The sequence below is a fragment of the Pteropus alecto genome, unplaced genomic scaffold (genome assembly GCF_000325575.1).
Source record: "Pteropus alecto unplaced genomic scaffold, ASM32557v1 scaffold22, whole genome shotgun sequence".
Classification (NCBI taxonomy): Eukaryota; Metazoa; Chordata; class Mammalia; order Chiroptera; family Pteropodidae; genus Pteropus; species Pteropus alecto.
The window spans coordinates 18,744,517-18,766,689 of NW_006434839.1; the positions used below are offsets into that span (position 1 = coordinate 18,744,517).

Sequence of the window (22,173 nt, forward strand, 5' to 3'; positions counted from 1 at the left end):
AAGAGTGAGTTGTTTACCCGAGTCCTCAGAGGCCCATGAGCGTTCCATTTACAGAGACCACTATAAAATGCAGTCCTCAGAGGCTTATGTGTACATTAATAAGAAAATGTCTTTTTCAGAGCTAATCTAAAGGAAAATATTAAGCTGCATCTATTGAAAAGTAACATGATCAATATAAGATCTACATGGACAGTTAGTTAAATTACAAGTTAACTAGTTCTTCACTGAACTTAGCACATGATGTAAATACACGTATCACTGAGAAGTGGAGAACTAATAGTTGTAGGCACAATGGTGAATTACACAATGACAGTTCTGTACTGCTTGAAGACTCAAAGGGCTGGAAGCTTACCTAAATAGTTATCTATTTTTCCTGTCAAAATTATGCTCATTTTATTCCAGAGAGAGAAATTTTCCTGAAAATTTTCTAGCGAATGAGACAAGCTTTGCCCTTATACAGATCCTAACCAAAATATTTTCAATATAAAATTTCTTCCTCCACTTGGTCCTCAATCAGTTCCTTAATCAGTCTATCTTTTCTTAATCAGAAAAAATAAGCATAACCCCAGTCAGAATTAGAAGTCTTCAGATTCTCTTCTTCAACCTTTACCCTCCTCAGTAACAATGCTTTACCTCATTTCAAGACATTTAAAAACCTTCCTTTCCAAAAGCAAGGCTCTGATAGCACCACTGTTTTATCTGTATTATTACATATTGGTAAAATTTTCCTACTCTAAACTCCATAGTAAACTGCATCTTTGAAACCCCAAGGGTGAAGGTGGAAAAGAGGTCAGGGAAGAAGTCAGCCTCATCCTGCCTTAAGGAAAAGAATGATTTATACCCTCTTCAAAACTGACAGGTAACACTTTGAGTACATTTGCTTTATCATCTTAAATAGCTTCAGCTAGTGCTGTGCTCTATCCCTGAGATCAGGAACAAATCTGAAAAATTTGATGCAGATTTCAAATGGCTTGGAAGCAGGCCCAGTAACGAAAACAGAACGATAAGCATCCTTCCCTCCGTGATGACATGGCATTGCTCTCTTATTCCAGGAGTGGTCTCAACGAGCAGCTTAAACATACTAGCCAACAATTACTGTCAGAAAGGACTTTTTATGCCAAAACCACAATAACTGTGTTTGGCAGACACCCTTCCACATTCACATGGGTTATGGTAAATAATTCTACTAAAGAGATTAACTCATTTGGTTACCTGCGGCACAGTTAACACTCAACCTGGCAGGCATCTCACAATAAGGTCATGCTAAAAGTTAGCTACTATGAAAGATTCTTTTATAGCAGCAAGCGGAAGGTCAGTACTTCAACCTTTGACATTTATCTCGACACTGCTCTGTAATCACTTTGCCTTCTAATGGTCTCTTTCCTCCCCGAGTCTTTCTTCTACACCCTCCTAGAATCTGACTCCATGATACACAAATTCCCCAACACATCCATAAACTATTTCAAGAACACAAGCTGAGTTTACCACTTCTGCTACAGCTGTCAAATTCCCCCTCAAAACTTGTGCCTACCAGGCAAGATGTAGCGCTGGCTTCTCCCAGTTGCCCAAAGCATATCCAGACCATTACTGCTCAGCCCCTGGGAGGCAGTTCCTGCTCCTGTGAAGCTCATGACATAATGCTCCAACATCTGCCACCATCCTTTGACCATGTTTTGTACCAGGTAACAGATCCACATACACTGACAACTTTGGGACCTGGCTCCAGATTCTTATTCTTAACCTCAAGCCTTACTCTCAAAGCAGATGATCAGAGTCCATGTAAATATTCCATCTAATATCCTAGACTGATCGTTTTACTGCCTCAAAACAAACTACTGTCGCTCCACTACAATTATGTAACCCAAGGTCACAGCTAAACCCTAACCTTGACATCTAGTCATGTTCCATCTAAAATGCACAACTCTCTAACTATAATGTACCAATCTCCATTTATCTTACACCATTATTAACACTAAACTTCCTCTTTAACTTCACTAAGACAATCAGTGTCTTATCCTCTCCACTTATTTTTTGTCCTTATCTTTTTCAAGCCACTCTCATTACTCTCTTTTTTTTTTCTTTTAGCTTCCATGATACCATATTCTCCTAGTGTTTCTCCTACCTTTCTGAGTGCTCCTTCTCATAAGCCAACGATGCCTCTCCTCTATCCAGCCTGTCAATGTGGGAGACCACTGGGGCCCGATTCTTAACCTTTTTCCTTCTCTATCTTTTTTTCTACATACATGGTCTCACTCAATACCATGGCTTTAAATCCTGCAAAAATACTTCAAAACTCCTCAACCATGAATTCCTGACATGTATCCAACTGTCTTCATGAAATTTCCAGGTAAAGTAGGCATATCAAACTTAATCTGGCCAAAACAATCCCTGCTTTACCCTGAAAATCTGTTCTTCTCTTTGTCGTACTCCTTTCTGTAAATGGTATGAGTGATTATCACCAAGCTGCTCAGACTAAAAACCTGTGGAGTCCTAGGTTTCCTTGATTATACAATTTCTTTCTTTTCATATCCAATCCATTCAGCAATTCATTTTTCAATTGATTATGGAAAAGCTACTATGTGTCAGGCACTGTCCAACATGAATAAAGTAATAAACATATTTTAAAAAAATTATTTCCCATCTAAAAGTGACATTATAGTGAAGGGACAGAGAAAACAATCAGATAAGTAAATACACAGAGTGTCAGGAGAAAAAATAAAGCAGGGAAGGAGGTTAGGGAATTCCGGGTGTGGCAGGCAGATACAATTTTAAATATAGGAGTCAGTGCAGTGGGATAGGGAAGGCAGGATGGTAAAGATAACAATTGAGCAGAAACTGAAGCAGCTGAAGGAGCATGTCATCAGAAATGTCTGGAAGAGGAGCATTCAGAGAAGATTCCAGCAGTGTCAAGATCCTGAGATGGGAATGAGTCTGGAAGGTTCAACACACAGCAAGGCCAGTGTGCCTGAAGCACAGCGAACACAGCGGAAACCAGGGCTAGATTATATTGAGCCTTGTAGGACACGTTTAGAATTTAAATTCTGAGTGAGATGAGAGCCCACTGGAAGGTTTTAAGCCAAAGAATGACATGGTCTAATTAATGTTTTAAATGGTTCATTCTAGCTGCTCTGTGGAGAGTATATGCAAGGGGACAAAAGTACAAGCAAGAAGACCAGTTGGGAGGTTATTATAACCCAAGTGCGAGATAATGATGGTTCAGACCAAGAGGTTGGTGGTGGATATAGTAAGAAGTGGTAGGATTCTAAACACATTTTAACAGTAGAGCCAATAAAATTTACAATAGTCAAACAATAGTCAAATCCTGTTGACTCTATTTCTAAATATATCTCAAATCCATCCATTTTTCCACTGCCAGCCCCAATTCCACATCGTTCAGCTCTTGCCTGGATTACTATTATAACTGCTTACCTGGGCTCCTTGCTTCCATTCTTGTTCTTCATTCTCAACAGTGTATCGAGTAATCTTATAAAAACATGAGTTAGATCACATCCTTCCTCTTTTTTTAATTTAACGGCTTCCCACTGTACTTAAAATGAAATGTACACTCCTTACTATTTCCTGTGAAGTCCTCAATGATACAACTTCCACCTGCCTTTCAGTTTGGCACTTTGTAGACACTCAACATCCTTTCTTACTTTCCTTTCCTTCCTCCCCTCTCCAACCTAGAGCCCATGGTTCATCACCTTACCACTTCCTTGACAATCCCTCATGTTTCCAGCTTCCTTGTCTTTCTGTTTCACTCACCCAACACCTAACCTTGGATCAAGCCAGATGTCTATCAACTCTGCCCCAAAATTCAGGCCAAAGGACACAACTGTGAGGTTCAGAGGAACAACTGAAATAAAATAATCTACAACCTCTGCTGGGCTAATACTGCCCAGTAAACCTCTAATAAATTTCCCTGGTGACTTCTCTCCTTCATTGCACCGCTTCCTTCATACTTCTAACCAATTTTCTCCCAATTAGCTCTCAGCAGAAAATGAAATTTAGTGGGCAGGCCCCTCTTTGATTCTTCAGCCCTACCTTTCTACTACAATCCCTGTCTGCATCCAGAAACATCTTTGTATTCCTATCAGCCACATACAGAATCTCTCCTTTAGTCGATCCATCCCCGCTTCTGTGCTCCTAATTATCACTATGCACTTCTTAGAAACTCATTCTATCAATGACCCCTTCTCTTTTGTAGATATGTACAACTTCTCTTTTCTTCTCAGTCTTTTTCCAACAACATTTGAACATGCTCAGACCTTCTCCTGCTTATATGATCTCTTCTCGGTACTACCACTTTTCTCTTTTCTTCTCATATATAAGCATACTAAAAGAGTTAGCTCCAGTAGATACACTACCTCACATTCAGGAGACAACACGATACAATCTATTTTATAACCTTTATATCCCACTGATCTTGCTTTAGCCAAATTACCAATCACCTCTTTGAAGTAAAGTGTAACAAATATTTTCTCCATAATAAATATTTACTGAATACTTACTGTCTGACAAGTACCACATTAAGGATTGTTTAGATATTATATTCATTTTCTCCTCTTGTTATGGTTTTCATAACATTCGCCTAGATTTTCTTCCTACTTCACTGATTATTTCAAATCTCCTTTGACCAAGCTATTCTGCATCGCCCAATTCTTTTTCTTTTTTCCTTTATTCATTCTTCCCTGGATGAGCTCATCTTCATTTATGGTTTTAATCATCTTCCATGCTAATCATTCTCAAAAATTCCTCCAGCCCAGGTTTCCTGAGCTCAAGGTGTGTATATCCCACTACCTACTAGATAATTTCACAAAAGCAGCAAATATAAAATTGAAATAATTCCTCCTGCCCCCACCAAACAAACAAACAAACAGCAAGTCATATTACAATCTCAATCCCCATTATGGTACCATTTTATCCTGTTTCCCAAGCAGAAAATCCAGAAGTCATCTATGACTTCTTACATGCTCTCGCGCCTGCCCTCCTTCGTGTGCGCGCGCGCGCTCTCTCTCTCTCTCTCTCTCTCTCTCTCTCTCGCGCTCTCTCTCGCGCTCTCTCTCTCTCTCTCTCTCTCTCTCTCTCTCTCTCTCTCTCTCTCTCTCTCTCTCTCTCTCTAATAATACTCAACATCTGAAAGGAAAAGAAAAAAAGAAAAATTTATCTAATTGGTATCCAGTTTCTCTCAACTCTACCGCTTAAATCTCTCAGATTGGACCTAGAATCCACTTGAGGTTGTTTTACCAGAATCTATTAAATTAAATCCAGAGCATTTGGATGTGATTGTATCTCCATTACTGAAGAGTAGAGGGCAAGATTGGGAAGAAAAAAAAACTGTACAAGACAGGAGTGATGTTTCTCTCTTTATGAAAGAGACATGTACTCAGTTGCAGCAGGACAAAATTAACTCTTAATCTTTAGTGAAAAGTCTAAATAAATTACCCTGCTTGTAATAACACCTGAGTTATTTATTAGCACATAAACTCCAAGTCTACTCAACAAGTCCTTATGCATCTCAATACTGTAGAAAAATAACTCATTAAAGGACTTACAAGTTAAGACAGAAGACTGAACAAACATGTCTACCTCCTCTCCACCCTAACCCCCCAAAACATATCCTGAAATGACTGGAAAGGGGTACAAAAGAAGACAAATATATACCTGTGATGAAAACAGCAAAAGGAGTGGGAGGAATAGGCTGGTAGAGTCATTGAACAAGAGATTTTGAGAAATTTCTCTAAGACAAACTGCAAATAGGACTCGATTAAACCATAGTAAAAGAAGCTGAGGAAGCTGCAGCTGTTCTGAGAAGAGTCCCAGACAGTCTCCAAATCTGGAGCTGGCAGACACAGAGGGCAGGAGTGGTGGTCAGGCAGTAACTACAAGTAACTAAACACCTGACTACTGTACAACTGAGCTGAACAGGCCTTCTCAATGAAAATAAACTGACTGCCTACTATATAATCAGACAAGTGCTTGCTAAAGAAACTGAAGATTTAATCTGGGTGGAAAAGAACTTTTAATGTTGGGAGTCATAAGTTCTCAGTCAAGTCTTCTTATTTTTGCATTTGGTGGGGTGTGGGGTAGGACGTGCTCTTGTCTACTCCTCACTGAGGCATCCATCCATCCATCCATCCAGCAAAACTTAAATTGAGTAGCTATCATGTGCCAGAGAATAAGATGAAGTCCTTGTGGAGTTAACTTTCTAGTGGAGGTGGGATATATATAATACATAAGTAAACAAATAAATAAATGAGATAATTTTAAAAGTGAAAGAAAAATAAGACAATAATCTGACTGAGAATGATAGTATGTATATGAGTGTGTGTATGTGTGTGAGAGAGAGTACATGAGTATGTATGAGTGTATATTTTTGTGGATAGTACTCTGTCAGCTGGGTATTGTGGAAAACCCTTTGAAGGCGTTATTTCAGCTGAGCCCAACTGACAAAAAGGAGCCAGTCAAGTGAGAATCTGAAACAGAATATTCCAGGTAAAGAGAAGTGTCTGTGCAAATGCCCTAAGAAAGAAGCAAGCAAATTTGGCACACTCCAAAAGAAACTCAATGTGGCTACAGCCTAGTATGTAAGCAAAAGAGTAGCATATGCTGAGTTTGGAAGAGTAAGCAGGGAACAGATTATGTAGGGCCTTGCAGGCCATATAAAGAGTTTGCATCTTATTTTAAATGCAATAGTAAATCACTGAAGGCTTTTTAACTGGAAAGTGATATGACCTGATCTGAGTTTTTAAAAGTTACTCGGTTACTTTCTGTAGAAGGGACTCTAGAGGGCCACAGAGGAAGCCTGGAAACTAACTGCATAGTTCATTTGAAAGATAATGGTGACCTCAATGAAGATCACAGCAGTGTAGCTAAAAAGAGGTGAATAGACTTTGTGTCCATTTTTGGCATTAGAGCCAACAGGGCTTGCACACATTAATTAAATGTGTAAGGTAAAGCAAAGAGAAGAGTCAAGGGTGTCTGGGAGTAGGAAAAGAAACGGCAACTCCTTTACCAAAGCAGTAAAAATTTTACTGGTGGGAGAGTCTACCAAGGTGCCTACTAGATATTAAGCTCGCATTTAATGGGCTTAAGAGACTCAGATCTCAGAAAGTAATCTTGTGTACCAGTGGACTCTAGAGTCACAAAAGTAGAGTCCCCAAGTCCATGGAGAAGGGGAAGGCTATCAGGGTATCTGCTCTTAATAAGTAGGACAGACAACTGCTCCGGAAGGAGATACTTTCAATGCTTTTGCACAGGTTATCTAAAAAGGAAACCCACGAGAGCCAACTCATTGTCCTCTCTGGTCATCACATGCATTGTTGGCTTTGCCTGCTTTATGGTTTCTGTTCCTGGCTCAAGTCAGCCAATATGTTTGTTTCCTGTGATCATCTATCTGTTCACTAAAGAAGTCAACAGCTTCAGTGGCTCTTGGTTGTAGAAGCAGCCCAGCCAGGTGAGCATAGACTCAGACATCAGTGCTCCCTGCACATCGCAAAGAAGGAAAATTTGTTTATGAATTTCCCTGATTGCTGTGTGAGTCTAGACAGAGGTCAGACACAGAGTAAGTTAACTATAATTTGGGAAGAACATATAGATATTGTTAAGCTTAATAACTGATCAAGAAAAATAAATATAAGTATGGGTCTTAGTAAATAGAGACCACGAGAAGAATAAAATAGAATTTTTAAATGTCGAACCAGGAGATCTATTCAGTAGAAAAGAAAAGAAGAAGGAAAATATAATAGATACAAAACATGAAAGACAGCAAAAATGACTAAACAGAAGAATAATAACAATAAATACAAATGGGAAAACATACTAACCAAAAGTACAAAACTCTCAGATGTGAATAAAGACAATATTCAGCAAAAACTTTACAGATCCAAATGGTCAATCAACAAGTTATAGAAGTATGATCATAATATTTGATTATAATATTTGGCAAATATAAATCCAAATAAGCTAGAGTAGCCCATCTTACTAATACAAGAAAAAAAGAAAATCAAAGCAGAAAAATATAAGGGACAAAGGAGGAGCACTGTATAGTCTTAATAATATATCATCAGAATAATAATCAACATAAATGCACCAAACAATATAGCCCGAAAATATATAAAGCAATAATTAATTGAAGAACAAAGCAGGTAAATAAACAATTGGAAGTGAATGTTCTATCATCTCTCTCTCAGAAACTGATAGAACAAGCAAACAAAATAAGCTAAGACACAGAAGATTTGAACAACATGGTTAATAAACTCAAACTAGTAAATATATATATATATAGAGAGAGAGAGAGAGAGAGAGATAGTAATTGTTTATAAGGCTGATGCAGCATTTTCTGATTTTAAATAAGATCAAGAACGAAGATTTGACATGGTTAATAAACTCAAACTAGTAAATATATATATATATAGAGAGAGAGAGAGAGAGAGAGACTTTTATAACCAACAGGGATCATGTTCCTTTCAAACACAGATATAACATTTATGAAAAGTGACTATGTACCAAGCTTCAAAGGAAGCCTCCATAAATTCTCCCCAAATCAATATCATATGATCTATTTTCTCTAAGCAGGATGAAAAAAAACAATTATAAATTAATGACAAGGGGCTAAAAATATAACAGGCTAAGATGAAATTACTAGGGAATAAAGAAATACTTCAAATCAAATGAAGTTCAATGTTCAACTTAAGAAATGGGTAAAAAAAAAAAAAAGAAAAAAGGCAAAAGAATTGAAGGGAAAGGCAAGAAACAAAACAGTACAAATATGGGCAGAAAAGACTTGGAGAAAAAGGTTGAGAAAATAAACAAAACCAAATGTTAGTTCTTTTGAACATACTAATAAAATAGACACATCTCTGGCAAGATTAATCAGAGAAAAATAATAAAAAGAGGCAAATAAACAATACAAAATGAAAAGAGAAAAGAAATAATATTTTTTAAATTATGAAATAACATTATGAAAGCTATGTGCAACAAATTTGAAATATATATATATATGATATATACAATGCTCAGAAAAGCCTAGTACTGAGATACATGGCACAGTCATGTACTGCTGATGAGAATTTAAACAACCATAGGCAGCCATTCTGGAGAGTGTACTGGCAGAGCATACTGAAATCAAACATGCATTTACCCTCATAATCCAGCAATCCCACTCCTAGGTACACACACTAGTGAGAGCTTCTCACATGTCTATAAGGATGTTCACTGCAGCACTGCTGGGATAATGGGAAGTTGGAGGCAACCTGGGGGTCTTTCTTTAGGGGAAAGATTAAGTCAGTGAGAGCATAATTTGAAATATGATGTAGCAGTTAAAAACTAGGAATTGTATACTAAAGGTACATAGTGTAAAAATGGATAGACTTGAAAAAGTGTTGAGTGAAAATAAGAAAAAGAGAAAAATCTATAGAATTTAAATGAAATACATGTATGCCACAGCATTATGTATTTTGCAAGACTGTTATGCTCATGGTTTCTCTGAAATCAACCAAGTTTTATCTTCCTGGCATTTTCAAAACAAATGGTACTACAAGGAGTGCCTCACCAAAATATATATAGAAGAATTCTACCAAATCAAGATGCCCCATTACATTTTTTGGCTTCATCACCTCAACAAAGCAAACTTTTGTTATGGTCCACAAAAAAATCATGAAGCCCTTATTTAAGATAAAAATGCATATGTGCTTACTCAAATACAGCCTGTTCAAAACTGAACTCCTAACCTCCCAAAACACCTGTGCCGCCTGCAGGTTTCCACATCTTAGCCGATGGAAACTCTTCTACTCCCAAAGAAAAATCCTTGGAACCATTCTTGATTTCTCTCTTTCTCACACTACACACTGATTGATCAGTAAATTCTGTTGGTCCTACCTTCAAAATATATCTAGAATCTGACCACTTCTCACCACTTGTTTTGCTATCTCTCTGGCCTGAGCCACCACTGTCTCTCACCAAGATTAATATAAGAGCCTTCTGATTGACTTCCCTTCTTCTCCTTTGCCACACAGCAGCCTGTAAAAATTAAGAGTGGGCATATCACTCTTCTGCTCAAATCTTTGCAAGGTTCCCCCATTTTACCCAGGGTAAAAGCTGAAGACCTTATTACAGTTGATAAATCCTACATGATTTGTAACCCAACCCTTCCTCCCCTGGGATTACTCAGTTCCATCTACCCAAGACTCTTTTGCTATTACCTGAGCATGCCAGGCATATATAATCTTGCCTCAGGGCCTTTGAGCATGTATCACATGACCAACTTCCACACCACACCTCCTTCGGTCTTTGCTAAAACGTCACCCTTTCTCTCACATATACCTACCTGATCATCCTATTAAAACTGTGATTTCTATGGCCTACTCACTGTCTGCCCATTGGCTGTCCTAATCCTCCTTATCTTGTTGTACTTTATTATTTTTCCACAGCACTTATCAATATACTATAAAATACATGCTTATTATGTTTATTACCTTTGTCTGTTCGCCTTGCTATAACATAAATTGTATAAGGTCAGGAGTATCCACTGATTAGACCAATCACCTAGGACAGGGACTGGCATGGAACGCATGTTCAATTCATTTTCACTGAATGAATAAATAGATGAATGACTAGATGGTTTGGTGCAAAGAGGGTATAAGAAGATCAAAATCAGGGTTGTGGGGTAAAAATGAATAGAAAAGATGTGAAACCAGTGGGCATGACTGGAGCCACTGAATAAAACCAGGGTAAAGTCCTAGGAAGGTAAATACAGAACTGCATGATGAATCCAAGAGAAAAAATGGTTATAGACATAGTTGAGAAGCAGAAGCCAAAGACCAATACCAGGCAAAAAAGGTCAAGAACAGGAATTTGGAGAAAGAAAGCTAAATCAATCTCCTAGATGACAGGCATATGTCTAGAACTGCTCATGAGCTAGCCATCCACACTGAAGGCTCTACTCCGTAGTGGATACTACTCAGAACATTAAAAAATGTGGGCCCAGAATATGAAAATCCTGATAGTGACAGTTCAGGTTATCAGTTGTTACTTACTATGCCACAAGTAAGACTTTCATGTGAATGACAATACCCAATGGTAAATAAAGTAACTCTATTTCTAGCTAAAACTCTCATCTGTATCTGGGATTATTTGCCACCTGCTTTTCACTTTATATAATACAATAGGAGTACAATGCTAATAAAATCATGCTTCATCATCACTGATGCAACAAGGTAAATCAATTAATAAGTCTATTATTTGCTATATTAACTAAACACTTTTTCTTTCTATATAAATCACTAATTGCCAGTAATTTACTAAATAAGTCAATTTAACATATTTGGCAAATAAAGAAAAGCAAATTATGATAAAAAAGAAAGCAAGTGTTCGCATAAAGTCTAACTTTGAAAGTCAGTGAGTTATTATTTATAGTATTTGTTTTCAAGGTTCACTTTTCTTTTATTTGTAACCATAACAAATACATAATCTAGAAACATGCCAACAATCATTTCAGGAACACTTACTAGGAATTAATATAATTCATTGTATACTTTGTATTTAGTTCAATGATACATTTGATTATCTTAAAGGCTTGAAAGTAGTAACTGCGACCAAGTGATACTTGGTTGCTTGAAGGTATGAGTATATTACTCTTCCCATCCCCCACGCCCACATAATGGTACTTTACTTCCTTCAGTTATCAAGCTTAACATCTTCTAAATCAATTTATCAACCAAGTTATCCATAATAATTCATGACAATTTTAAGAGGAAGAAAAGAAATACTGTATACAAGGGAAATAATGTGACTTGTAGAATAGAAAAGCAGAGAGAAAAAAGGAACAAAATTAGAGGATTTAAAAATGAGCAAAAAGAGATTAAAGGGAATGGAAATTAACCCTCAATATATTCACTTAGAATTTTCCTTTTAAAAAGATCTTTTTTCTTTTTTTTTTTTCTTTTTCAATTAGAGTTTACATTTAATATTATTTTATGTCAGTTTCAGGTATACATGATAGTGGTTAGACATTTATATAATTTACAAAGCAATCCCCCCAACCCAGATAAGTCTAGTACCCACTAGGCACCACACACAGTTATTATAATATTATTGACTATATTCTCTATACTGTACTTTACATCCCTGTGCCCATTTGTAACTATCAATTTATACTTCTTAATCTCTTCATTTTTTTCATCCAGTTCCCCAACCCCCCTCCTATCTGGCAACCATAAGTTTGTTCTCTATATCTATGAGTCTGTTTCTGTTTCATTTGTTCATTTATTTTGTACCGTATGAACCAGCAATTCTGCTTCTGGATATTTAACCGAAGAAACCCAAAACACTAATTCGAAAAGATATATGCACTCCTATGTTCACTGCAGCATTATTTACAATGAGGAAGATATGGAAACAACATAAGTGCCCATCGATGAATGACTGGATAAAGAAGATGTGGTACATATATATAATGGAATATTACTCAGCCATAAAAAGAACAAAATTTTACCATTTGTTACAACATGGATGGACCTAGAGAGTATTATGCTAAGTGAAATAAGTCAGAGAAAGACAAATACCATACAATTTCACTTATATGTGGAATCTAAAGAAAAAATAAATGAATAAACAAAATAAAAAGATCTTTTCACCTGTACAATGAGCAGAATTTATTTTGTAGAATATTGCTTAAAGTGAATTTTAAACTTCCAGTCAAGATGGCATAGAAGGTAGATGCTTCTTATGACCACATCAGAATTATAACAAAACTATAGCACAACCATCATTGGGAGTCACCTGAGGTCTGACTGAAGAAAAGTCCTACAACTGGGCACATACATAAGAGGCCAACTCGAGACTGGTAGGAGAGGCAGAGATGGGAAACCCAGTCAGTTCCACACTCCTGTGTGGTGATTGAAAATCAGGAGGGTTATGTTGGCTATAGAGGTCCCCCCAGAAAAGTGAGGGGTCCCGGTTCCACACTTGGCTCCCCAGCCAAGGGTTCCAATGCCAAGAAGAGGAAACCAGTGGAGATGGTGGCTGAGTGAGACAGAAGGCTGTGGGAGTTGCAGAGGTTCCTCTTAAGGAGCCTGCGTGCGGACTTACTCACAGACGGACTCACTTGCTCTGAGCTTCAGTGTTGGGGCAGCAGCCTAAAAAGAGCCAGGAACATATGGGTAGGAACTGAATTGCTGACTTCAGGGTGGGGGCTGGAGGGGCAGCTTTCTCCCAGACAGATGTACCAGCAGTTTCAACTGTTTCTTTGTTGAGCTCTCCCCTGCCCCATTTGCAGATGCAGGTGGCTGCCATATCTGAGTCTCCTTCAACCTGGCTGACACTGGTCACCCTGCCTAGGTGATTCCCTAAGACCTCGCCTCTCTCAACTTGTGGGCCCACCCAAGTTGGCTCCAGTGGTTTTTTTCCCATACAAATGGCCTTTCTTGGCTCATGCTGTGGACTTTCCTAAAATATTTCAAAGGCTCACAAAACCTGAAGAAGTAACATCTGGCCTTGTACCTCTTGCCCCATACCCCTTGCCCCATACCCAAGCCTGGCACTAGCAGCAGTTGGCCTTGGTTCCTGGTTTGGCCTCTCCAGGAACTTCTAAGCCCAACACGGGTAGCAGCCACCTGCAAATTCCTTGGTGACTCTTGCCAGGTGACATTGGAAGTACACAGGCTGAGGCTGAACTTGGCCTGTTTGGGCCAACATATCCAGTGGCCTGCTTCAACCAAAGCAGGAACCAGAGTACCACCCAGTATGGCATCTGAGGAGGACGTACCTAAAGGGCAACCTGGGCGGGCACCAGAACCCTGCTAAAGTGAATCCTGCTCTGTAGGGTCAGTCCTTCACCCTGCCAGTCCTCACAACCAATCAGCCCAAGGGTCAATCCCTCACACTGACATGCAAACAGCAACCAAGGCTCAACTAAAACAGGAAGGCACACACATACAAGGGGCACTCCTTGAGCACATGGCTCTGGTGACCAGGGAAGACTGTACCATTGGGCCCCAGAGCACACCTATTACATAAAGCCACTCTACTAAGACTGGGAGAAATTATGTAAAACAACACTACTCCCTGAACAATGGCTAATGCTCAGACAAAACATTTGTGCCTTGTGAGTTTATTGTTGAATTATTTCAGCAAAAAGAACTCAACAAAATGGAGACAAGCAATTTATCAGATGCAGAGTTTGAAACACTGGTTATAAGGATGCTCAATGAACTTAGGGGAAGAGTAGATGAACTCAGTGGGAACATTAATAAAGAAATGGAAAACATTAAAAAGAAATAGTCAGAAATAAAGAATACAATAACTGAAATGGAGAATACATTAGAGAGAACCAATAGATTAGATGAAGCAGAGGATAGAATCAGAGATTTAGAAGACAAAGTAGCAGAAAACACCCAATCTAAACAGCAAAAAGAAAAAATAATCCGAAATAATGAGGAAAGTTTAAGGGGCCTCTGGGACAACATTGAGCGTACAAATATTCGCATCATAGGGGTATCAGAGGGAGAAGAGAGAGAGCAAGAAATTGAAAACCTATTTAAAGAAATAATGATGGAAAACTTCCCTAACCTAGGGAAGGAAGTAGACATACAACCCCAGGAAGCTCAGAGGGTCCCCCAAAAGATGAACCCAAAGAGGTATGGAAAAAGATATTTTATGAATATGGAAACAAAAAATAAAAAAGCTAGGGTAGCGATACTTATACCAGACAAAATAGACTTTAAAACAAAAGCTACAGCAAGAGACAAAGAAAGACTCAGTGATCCCACTTCTAGGTATTTATCTGAAAAAACCCAAAATACTACTTTGAAGTGACATGTGCATCCATATGTTCATTGCAGCATTATTTACAATAGCCAAGATATAGAGGCAATTGGGGTGACCGTCAATGGATGAATAAAGAAGAGGTGGTACACATATACAATGGAATATTACTCAGCCATAGAAATAAATAAAAGAATGATATCCTGCCATCTGCAACAACATGGACTGAATCAGAGAGTATTATGCTGAGTAGAGTATGTCAGATAGAGAAAGACATATGCCAAATGATTTCACTTACATGTGGAAAATAAAGAACAAAAATTTTTTAAAAATTTAAAAATTAAAAAAAAACAAAACATAGATACTGAGAACATTTTGAGGGTTGCCAGATTGGGAGAAGGTGAAAAAGGGGAAGAGATTAAGAAGTACAAATTGGTAGTTAAAAAATAGTCATGGGGATGGAAAGTACAGCGTAAAGAATATAGTCAATAGTATTGTAATAAATATTTATGGTGTCAGGTACTAGATTTATCAGGGTGATTACATTGTGAGTTATATAAATGTCTGATCACTATGTTGTACACGAGAAACTAATATAATATTGTATGCCAAGTATAATTGAAAAATAAAAAATATTTTTTTAAAAGTGAAAAATCAATAAACTAAAGACAAAAGCATGTTTCCTTGGCTTGGAAATCTTATTTTAAATTGTTGTTTAAAATATCCTGAGAAAACTTAATTTTACATTAAAATATCTTTAGTAAATTAAAAAATGAATTTTAAAAATAATTTGGGAAAGGCATAATGTTCTCTTTTACAAATTGTTGATTTCATGAAGATTTTTTTCATGAACATAAGTAGTTAAAAATGCAAATCAACAGTACTTAATGCTCCAAAGGCTTTGATTAGTCCCTGAGGTACATATTTTCTAATGTTTTCGTTAGAAGTTCTCCTCTTCACAAATCATTTAAAGGGCACCCTATTACTATTAATACTGTTAAACTAATTCCCAAAGGTCAATTACTCACACACTAGGATACCTCTAATGACCTTATAGTGATATATAATGAACACCTATAATAATTTTCTAAATGGAATTCATTCAAATTTATATTAGTTTAAAAATAAATGGCAGTACTTCTAAGGAAGGTAGAAAATCAGTATAATTAAAAACTATCGAAGTGTCATAATCAACAAGAAGCTGGGAATCAAAGGTCACAGGTACAGAGCTCTAACTGGGAATTTGTTTGCCATTGCTCTGATTCACCAATTCAAATATTTTATTAAGTGTGTCTATCTACAAGATACCGTGCAGTATACTAGAAGGGGACATACAAGAAAAACAAGTATCATATCAGCACTCAAGAAGCTCAAAATCTAGTGGACTTTAACTATCCTTTTGCATGCTTTTAAAATTCATCTCAAAACATCTGTTTCTCTCTGTTCATTTAGCCCTAATCTCTCCTTAATGAAGGGATCAGATGAGTAAGTGATTTGAGATTAAAAACTGAAAATAGGAATAAAAATAATTGTGGGAAAAAAAGAGGTCAGGAGAAAAGGCACTATATTATCTAAAAACTTGTATGTTTTCTTTGGTGAGGGAGGCCCCGCAAAAGATGCTCAGATATTGAGCAGTCCCCTGAAAGCTTAATTCTCACGTGGAAACTTGTGTAAGATACAAATCAACTCTGCTCAAAATCCTTATGTGATCAGGTATGTACTTGCAGGAGCAAAAAAAAAGGGGGGTGGAGAGATATATAGTGGACCACAAGTGTTGGTTACCTCAGTGAGATGGCATGGTAGGAGTGGAGGGGATATCATAACTTCCTTATCCTGTGACTTGCTACAATAATTATAAATTATTTCTGTAACTTAATAGGACACCTGTGGTCTGTGTGAATTAAAAAAGATACTCTACATAAACTTCTTAGCAAAATGTCTGGCACATAGTAATACTCATTATATAACTTACTGATCACGAAACTGAAAACCCTGAAGATGCTGAAAATGCAGTAAGGATACAAGCCCAGGGATGAAGTAACTGCAGATTCCTCTGGCTAATTTTTACAAAGAGCCATGTCTAAGAACACAAGAAGGATGGTTAGCAGTTATCTTTACTAGCCAGGCTGAGAATGGGTTTGACATAGTCAAAGGCATGTATATAGAGAACATGTCTTCAGCCTACTCGAGTATCTATATTTTGCTTTTATACACGACCTGGTATTGTGGGTTGAATTGTATCCTCTAAAAAGATATACTGAAGTCCTAACTTTTGGCGCCTTTGAATATGACCTCATTTGGAAACAGGGTTTTTATGGATGTAACCAAATTAAGATGAGGTCCTCAATCCAATTCTAAATCCAATAAGACTGGTGTCCTTATGAAAACATGGAAATTGGGGCACAGACATACAGATACACAGGGAGAACGGCATGTGAAGACAGAGCAGAGATCAGAGTGATGCACCCACAAGCCAAGGAATGCCAAGGAGATCCTTTCCTGGAGCCTTCAGAGGAAGCAGCCTGCTCACGCCTGGATTTTAGACTTCTGTTCTCCAGAATTGTTTAAATCGTTTATTTAAGTACCACTCTGTTTGTGGTACTTTCTTACAGTAGCCTTAAGAAATGAGTATACCTAGTCATAAACAAATCACGAGTTGGTTTTAAGCTAAAACTTTAGATGGGTGAATATTTTAATATCTGTATTTCCCTGTCTATCCTATTTTTTAGCTTTTTTGAAAGTGATCTCAGTCTTTTTAGTTTTATTTTTATCATGAGAAAATAAGAATAACATGCTTATTATAATTTAATATTATATAAGTTCATAAAATAAAAAGACGCTACAATCTTACTGTTAACAATTTTCTCTATATTTCAAGGTTGTTTCTTATGCTTATACAGTGGCTCTCAAAGTATGGTCAGGGGGTCCTAACACCTTTTCAGGGGGTCCTTAGCTCAAAACTATTTTCATAATATGTTTTTTGACTTTTTCACCCTGTCATGCATTTAAACAGGGGCATTCTCACAGGCCACATGTTGGCTGATACCACAACAAACTAAATGCAGAAGCAGATATGAGACTCCAGTTGTCTCCTATTCAGCTGGACATTTAAAAGATTTGCAAAAGTGAAAAACGATGCCACCCTTCTCATAAATTTTTCTGTTTGAAAAACAATTATCTTCCGTGAAAATGTTGTGTTAACATGTATTTATAACTGTTATTTTGAAACAATTATTTTTAAAATTCTGTTTTAGTTTCTAAAATGGTAAATGTTAATAGATAAACCACACAAACAAAAGTTTTGGGGTCCTTAGTAATTTTATAAAGGAGTTCGGAGACCAAAACGTTTGAGAACCACTGGTCAATATCAGCATCTATTTTTAATAAAAAAAAAAAGTAATAAAACTATACCTAATATTTATGTCTTTCCTTTTCATTTAACAATATGTCTTGGACAATAATGATAAGAAAAGCAACACTAAATATATGAAGTCCTGTGCCAAGTGTTTTGCATGGATTATTCCATTTTACCCCCACACCAACCCTATGAAGTAGGTACTCAATTAGCATCCTGGTACTTCTGATGTAGGCAGTTGGTAGACCACACTTTCAGAAATATTTACTAGCTATGTAATCTTGAACAAGACCTATGTTAAGCGTCATTATGAGAATTAAAAGAGTTTATATTTCTAAAGCACTTAAAACAATGCCTAGAACACAGTAAACACTATAGAAATGTTAATTTGCATTTAGATGGTATTTAAAACTCTGAGTCTGAATGCAGTCTTCCCTGGTTGTAAACAGAGATAGAAAGAAGGCTCAGGACTGGCCAGGGGATACTTCAAATTTTAGATGTCAGGAAGATGAGGAGAATCTAGCCAAGAAGACTGAGATTTTAGGAGAAGTAAGAGGACATGGTTTCCTGAAATCAACTAAATAAAATATTTTTAGAAGGTTAAATGATCTATGTCAAATGAGAAGACAAGATATTGAAAGAGGCAGAGACAGAGTGAAACAATAATGAGGGGGAATGACTCAGAGGTCCGCAGAAAACTACGAAAAGGTAGGGAAACTGGTGATATCTCACCAAGTAACAGTTTTTTCTTCCTTAACGGATTTCCAGAGAAATTTTTTTAGAGAGTCTATTCTCTACATAGAAGGCTTTCTGACTCTAGCATTTCTATTGCCACTTTAAAATCTGCTCTAGGAAAGTTTCAACCAGGGCATAGGGGAAAAGGATGGCTATGTCTTAATAAAAAATTAGATACTCCTGCCTAAAGGCTTTATCAGCAGGGCTGCCTGGAATCCAGTGTGCTCTTTTATCAGAGGAAGCTTCTCAGCAAGATGGTTTATGTGCATGTTGTTAAAGAAGTGAACCCCTCAGTGAAGTCTCTGTTTATGCATGACCCCGTGACCTGAGAGGAGCCAGGCCCAGCCAACAACTGTCTCCTGCAAGGCTGGGACAGAGACAAGGAGAGGGTTCCTTAGCCTCCCTTCCTCTGTTTGGGTGCCAGGAGTTTCTGAAGGAAAGAGTACTTTCAACATTTCTCTTCAAAACACATCTCCAGCATGTCTGACACTGTCCTTCGCAGGACTATGAAGACAGTAGGGCCTACCTCTACTGGATGCTTTATAAACGCAGACAGAAAGCAACATGTACCAGTATTCTAATAATAAGACTTTTTAGAAAAGTAACACATATAAATACAGATACATGCATACATAAATACTTGTGTACATATATGCAGAAAGAAAAAAGAGATTGCTTGACTGATTCATTCAAGAAATCAGAAATATCCTTATATGCCCATCAGAGAAATGGGCAAGCAAATTAAGGATCTGTAGAAAAAAATAAGGGAAAAAGTTGTAAGCATGTCTACTATATGCCAAATGTTTTCATATTATCCCATTTCATTCTCCCCACCACTCCCTCAACTACCCTTTTAGGTAAGAATCATTATCCCCAATTAACAGAAGACAAATGAAAAGCCCATAAAAGGGAAGCAAGTTTCTCTGGGTCACGAAGCTAGTGGAAAGGAAAGCTGAATTCACATCTAGGTTTTCTGACTCCCTGCCCGCACTTATTCCACTGCACCCCAGACTTTCTCCCAAGACCTGTATTTGGACTAGGTCTATAAATGGAATTGTAAATATAAAATAATCTCCAACAAAAATCGAACCATAGTAAAGATGTATTGGTTTTATCATATGAAATTTTATATATAATACTAAAAATGATCATCAGAATGAGATCGATAGGAAAAAAACTGAAATTAAAATGATTCAAGTTCATTTTCCTATGAAGTTGCATAGGCATATAATAAAGAAAATCGCCAAAATCTGCTCCTCCATTCATGCCTTGTCAAGGTTAAGAACAGAATAAATATGACACCTTATTAAAGGCTGAGCCAGGTTAAGTTAGAGACATACCCTGTCCTTCATAAAATTCTCAGCTCTTTCAGAACCAAAGGGACGGGTAGTTCCTTCACTATATCAAGGAATGAAATTTCTGCAAGTTAAAAAGTTTGAGGACAAGTTCATGTCTCTGCAGAAATCTCTTTTTCTTAAAATTAGCACTTATATTTTATAACAAACTTTCTTTAAATTCTTCCTGCAACCAAAAAAATGTAATCCTGAGAGATCCCCTTTGTAGTGGCTTTGTCTAAGGAGCAACTATCGCCTTCGGTCAAACAAAATGACTTCAGAGTCTTCCTCCTCTTGTTCCTCTTCGGGTCTGGAGACTACACTGCTACTTAATGGAGCTGCCAGAATCCAAGCATGGGTCTTACTTGGGCCTTCACATCATGCTACAACTTGCAGAAATAACCAGGGGTGGAACTGGTGCAGGCCCCTGCCCTCCACAGAATAACTGGGAATTCACATGAAGAACTGCCCTTCTAGAGACAAACTGAGAAAAGACCCACTAGGTTTACACAGTTGCATTCTCAAATCCAAAAGCTGAGAACTAGACAAGATGCCACTTTTACCTTGCCTTTTGGTTCTTCCATTTTTATAATGGGCAGTTAGTTGCCTAGTCTCCTAATTGGGAAGATAACAAAGAATGAAATGTTGACAAGAGTTTTCTGAGATTGTTTTTTAAAAAATGGCTTATAAATACAGTTGACACTGGTGTCGATTTCTTTACAGAAAGTATTTCTTACTTTAAAAAAATGTAGAAGTAAAGTTCCTCAACTGGTTTCCCTTAAAACACTATTTTTATTTAAAACTGCATAATAATAACCTCCCTTAGTTCTCTTTCATTTTAAAACTCTATTTCCTCTCTTCTGTTGACTACTTCTAATAAAACATCTTGATTTGAGAAATCTAGCGAAATGCTAGATTATAATAATAAATTTGAGGGTAGCAATTTGACCTATAGTTTATTCAATTCTTCCTAACAATTGCATGCAAAAAATATCAGTTAACTAAAATGGCTGATTTTATTGTTGGCAGCTGGCTACAGCCCAAAAGGTTTAACGATAAGGATATCTATTACGATTTCTTCAATATGCCAGCCACTATACTAAAAGCTTTGCATGTGTTATCTCATTTAATCTTTGTAACAATCCTAAGTAGTAATTAGTATTAATATTTTATTATTATTGTTATCCTCATTTTACAGATTCGGAAACAAGGCACAGAGAAGTTGAGTAACTTGCCCAAGATTACTCATCTAGTAAGTTGGGAGCTAGAGCTGAACCCCACACAGTCTAGCTCCAATGCCCACATGACCACCACACCATCATTGGCACTCTGCTACATCCATTCAGTGGGCTCTTCCTTCTCTAAGTCAGGTGCATTGCTATTGCTCTCAAACATAAATTCAAACTCACATCTCTCATCATTTTCACTGCTTCCCTGGTCCTCCCGAGTCTTCTGGCACACATTGCTAGCCTTCTTTTGATGTAGACCAAGACATTGGTGTCTCGTCCTGAAAAGGGAGATATAAAACACCAAAATTTAAAAAAATAAGAGCTTTCAGCTGAGCAGCAAGAAGAACTACTGAGGCCCATTTGCCATGCCCTTAAAGGAAACCCCTGGAGAGAAGGCCTGCCCCTTGAATCCTCCTTACTGCCAGGAGCACTGCCAACTTTGCTAGAACGCATACAGAGTATCATCAAAGTACTTAGACTTTCAAAGGTCAAATCATGTGACTGATTACCTAATCCATGCTTTTGAGTTAGGATGTCAAATATTTGGTAAATAAAATCATCTGCCACAAAGTGCTAGGAAAATGAACATACCCACATTGCATGTGGTTTACAAGCAAGAATTCCACATTCTTTAAGTGTGCATGCTTTTGGTGAAGATGCAAGAGGTGAATTTCAGGTTGCATCCTGATGAACTATTTTTTTTCCTTCTTGACATTAAGTCTGGAGAAGCCTCATCTTGAACTTCTGTTTTATATTA

General features: G+C 37.3%; 1 protein-coding gene across 3 annotated transcripts in view; it reads right to left on the reverse strand.

Moving 5' to 3' along the window:
* The window catches only part of ST7 (suppression of tumorigenicity 7), a 242,395-nt gene that overhangs the window by 62,240 nt on the left and 157,982 nt on the right, over positions 1–22,173 (reverse strand). For all 3 annotated transcript variants that reach the window (XM_006910581.3, XM_006910582.2, XM_025045941.1), the window contains one exon: positions 21,597–21,694. In XM_006910581.3, the coding sequence (XP_006910643.1) occupies positions 21,597–21,694 (98 nt within the window). The remainder of the gene's footprint in view (positions 1–21,596; positions 21,695–22,173) is intronic.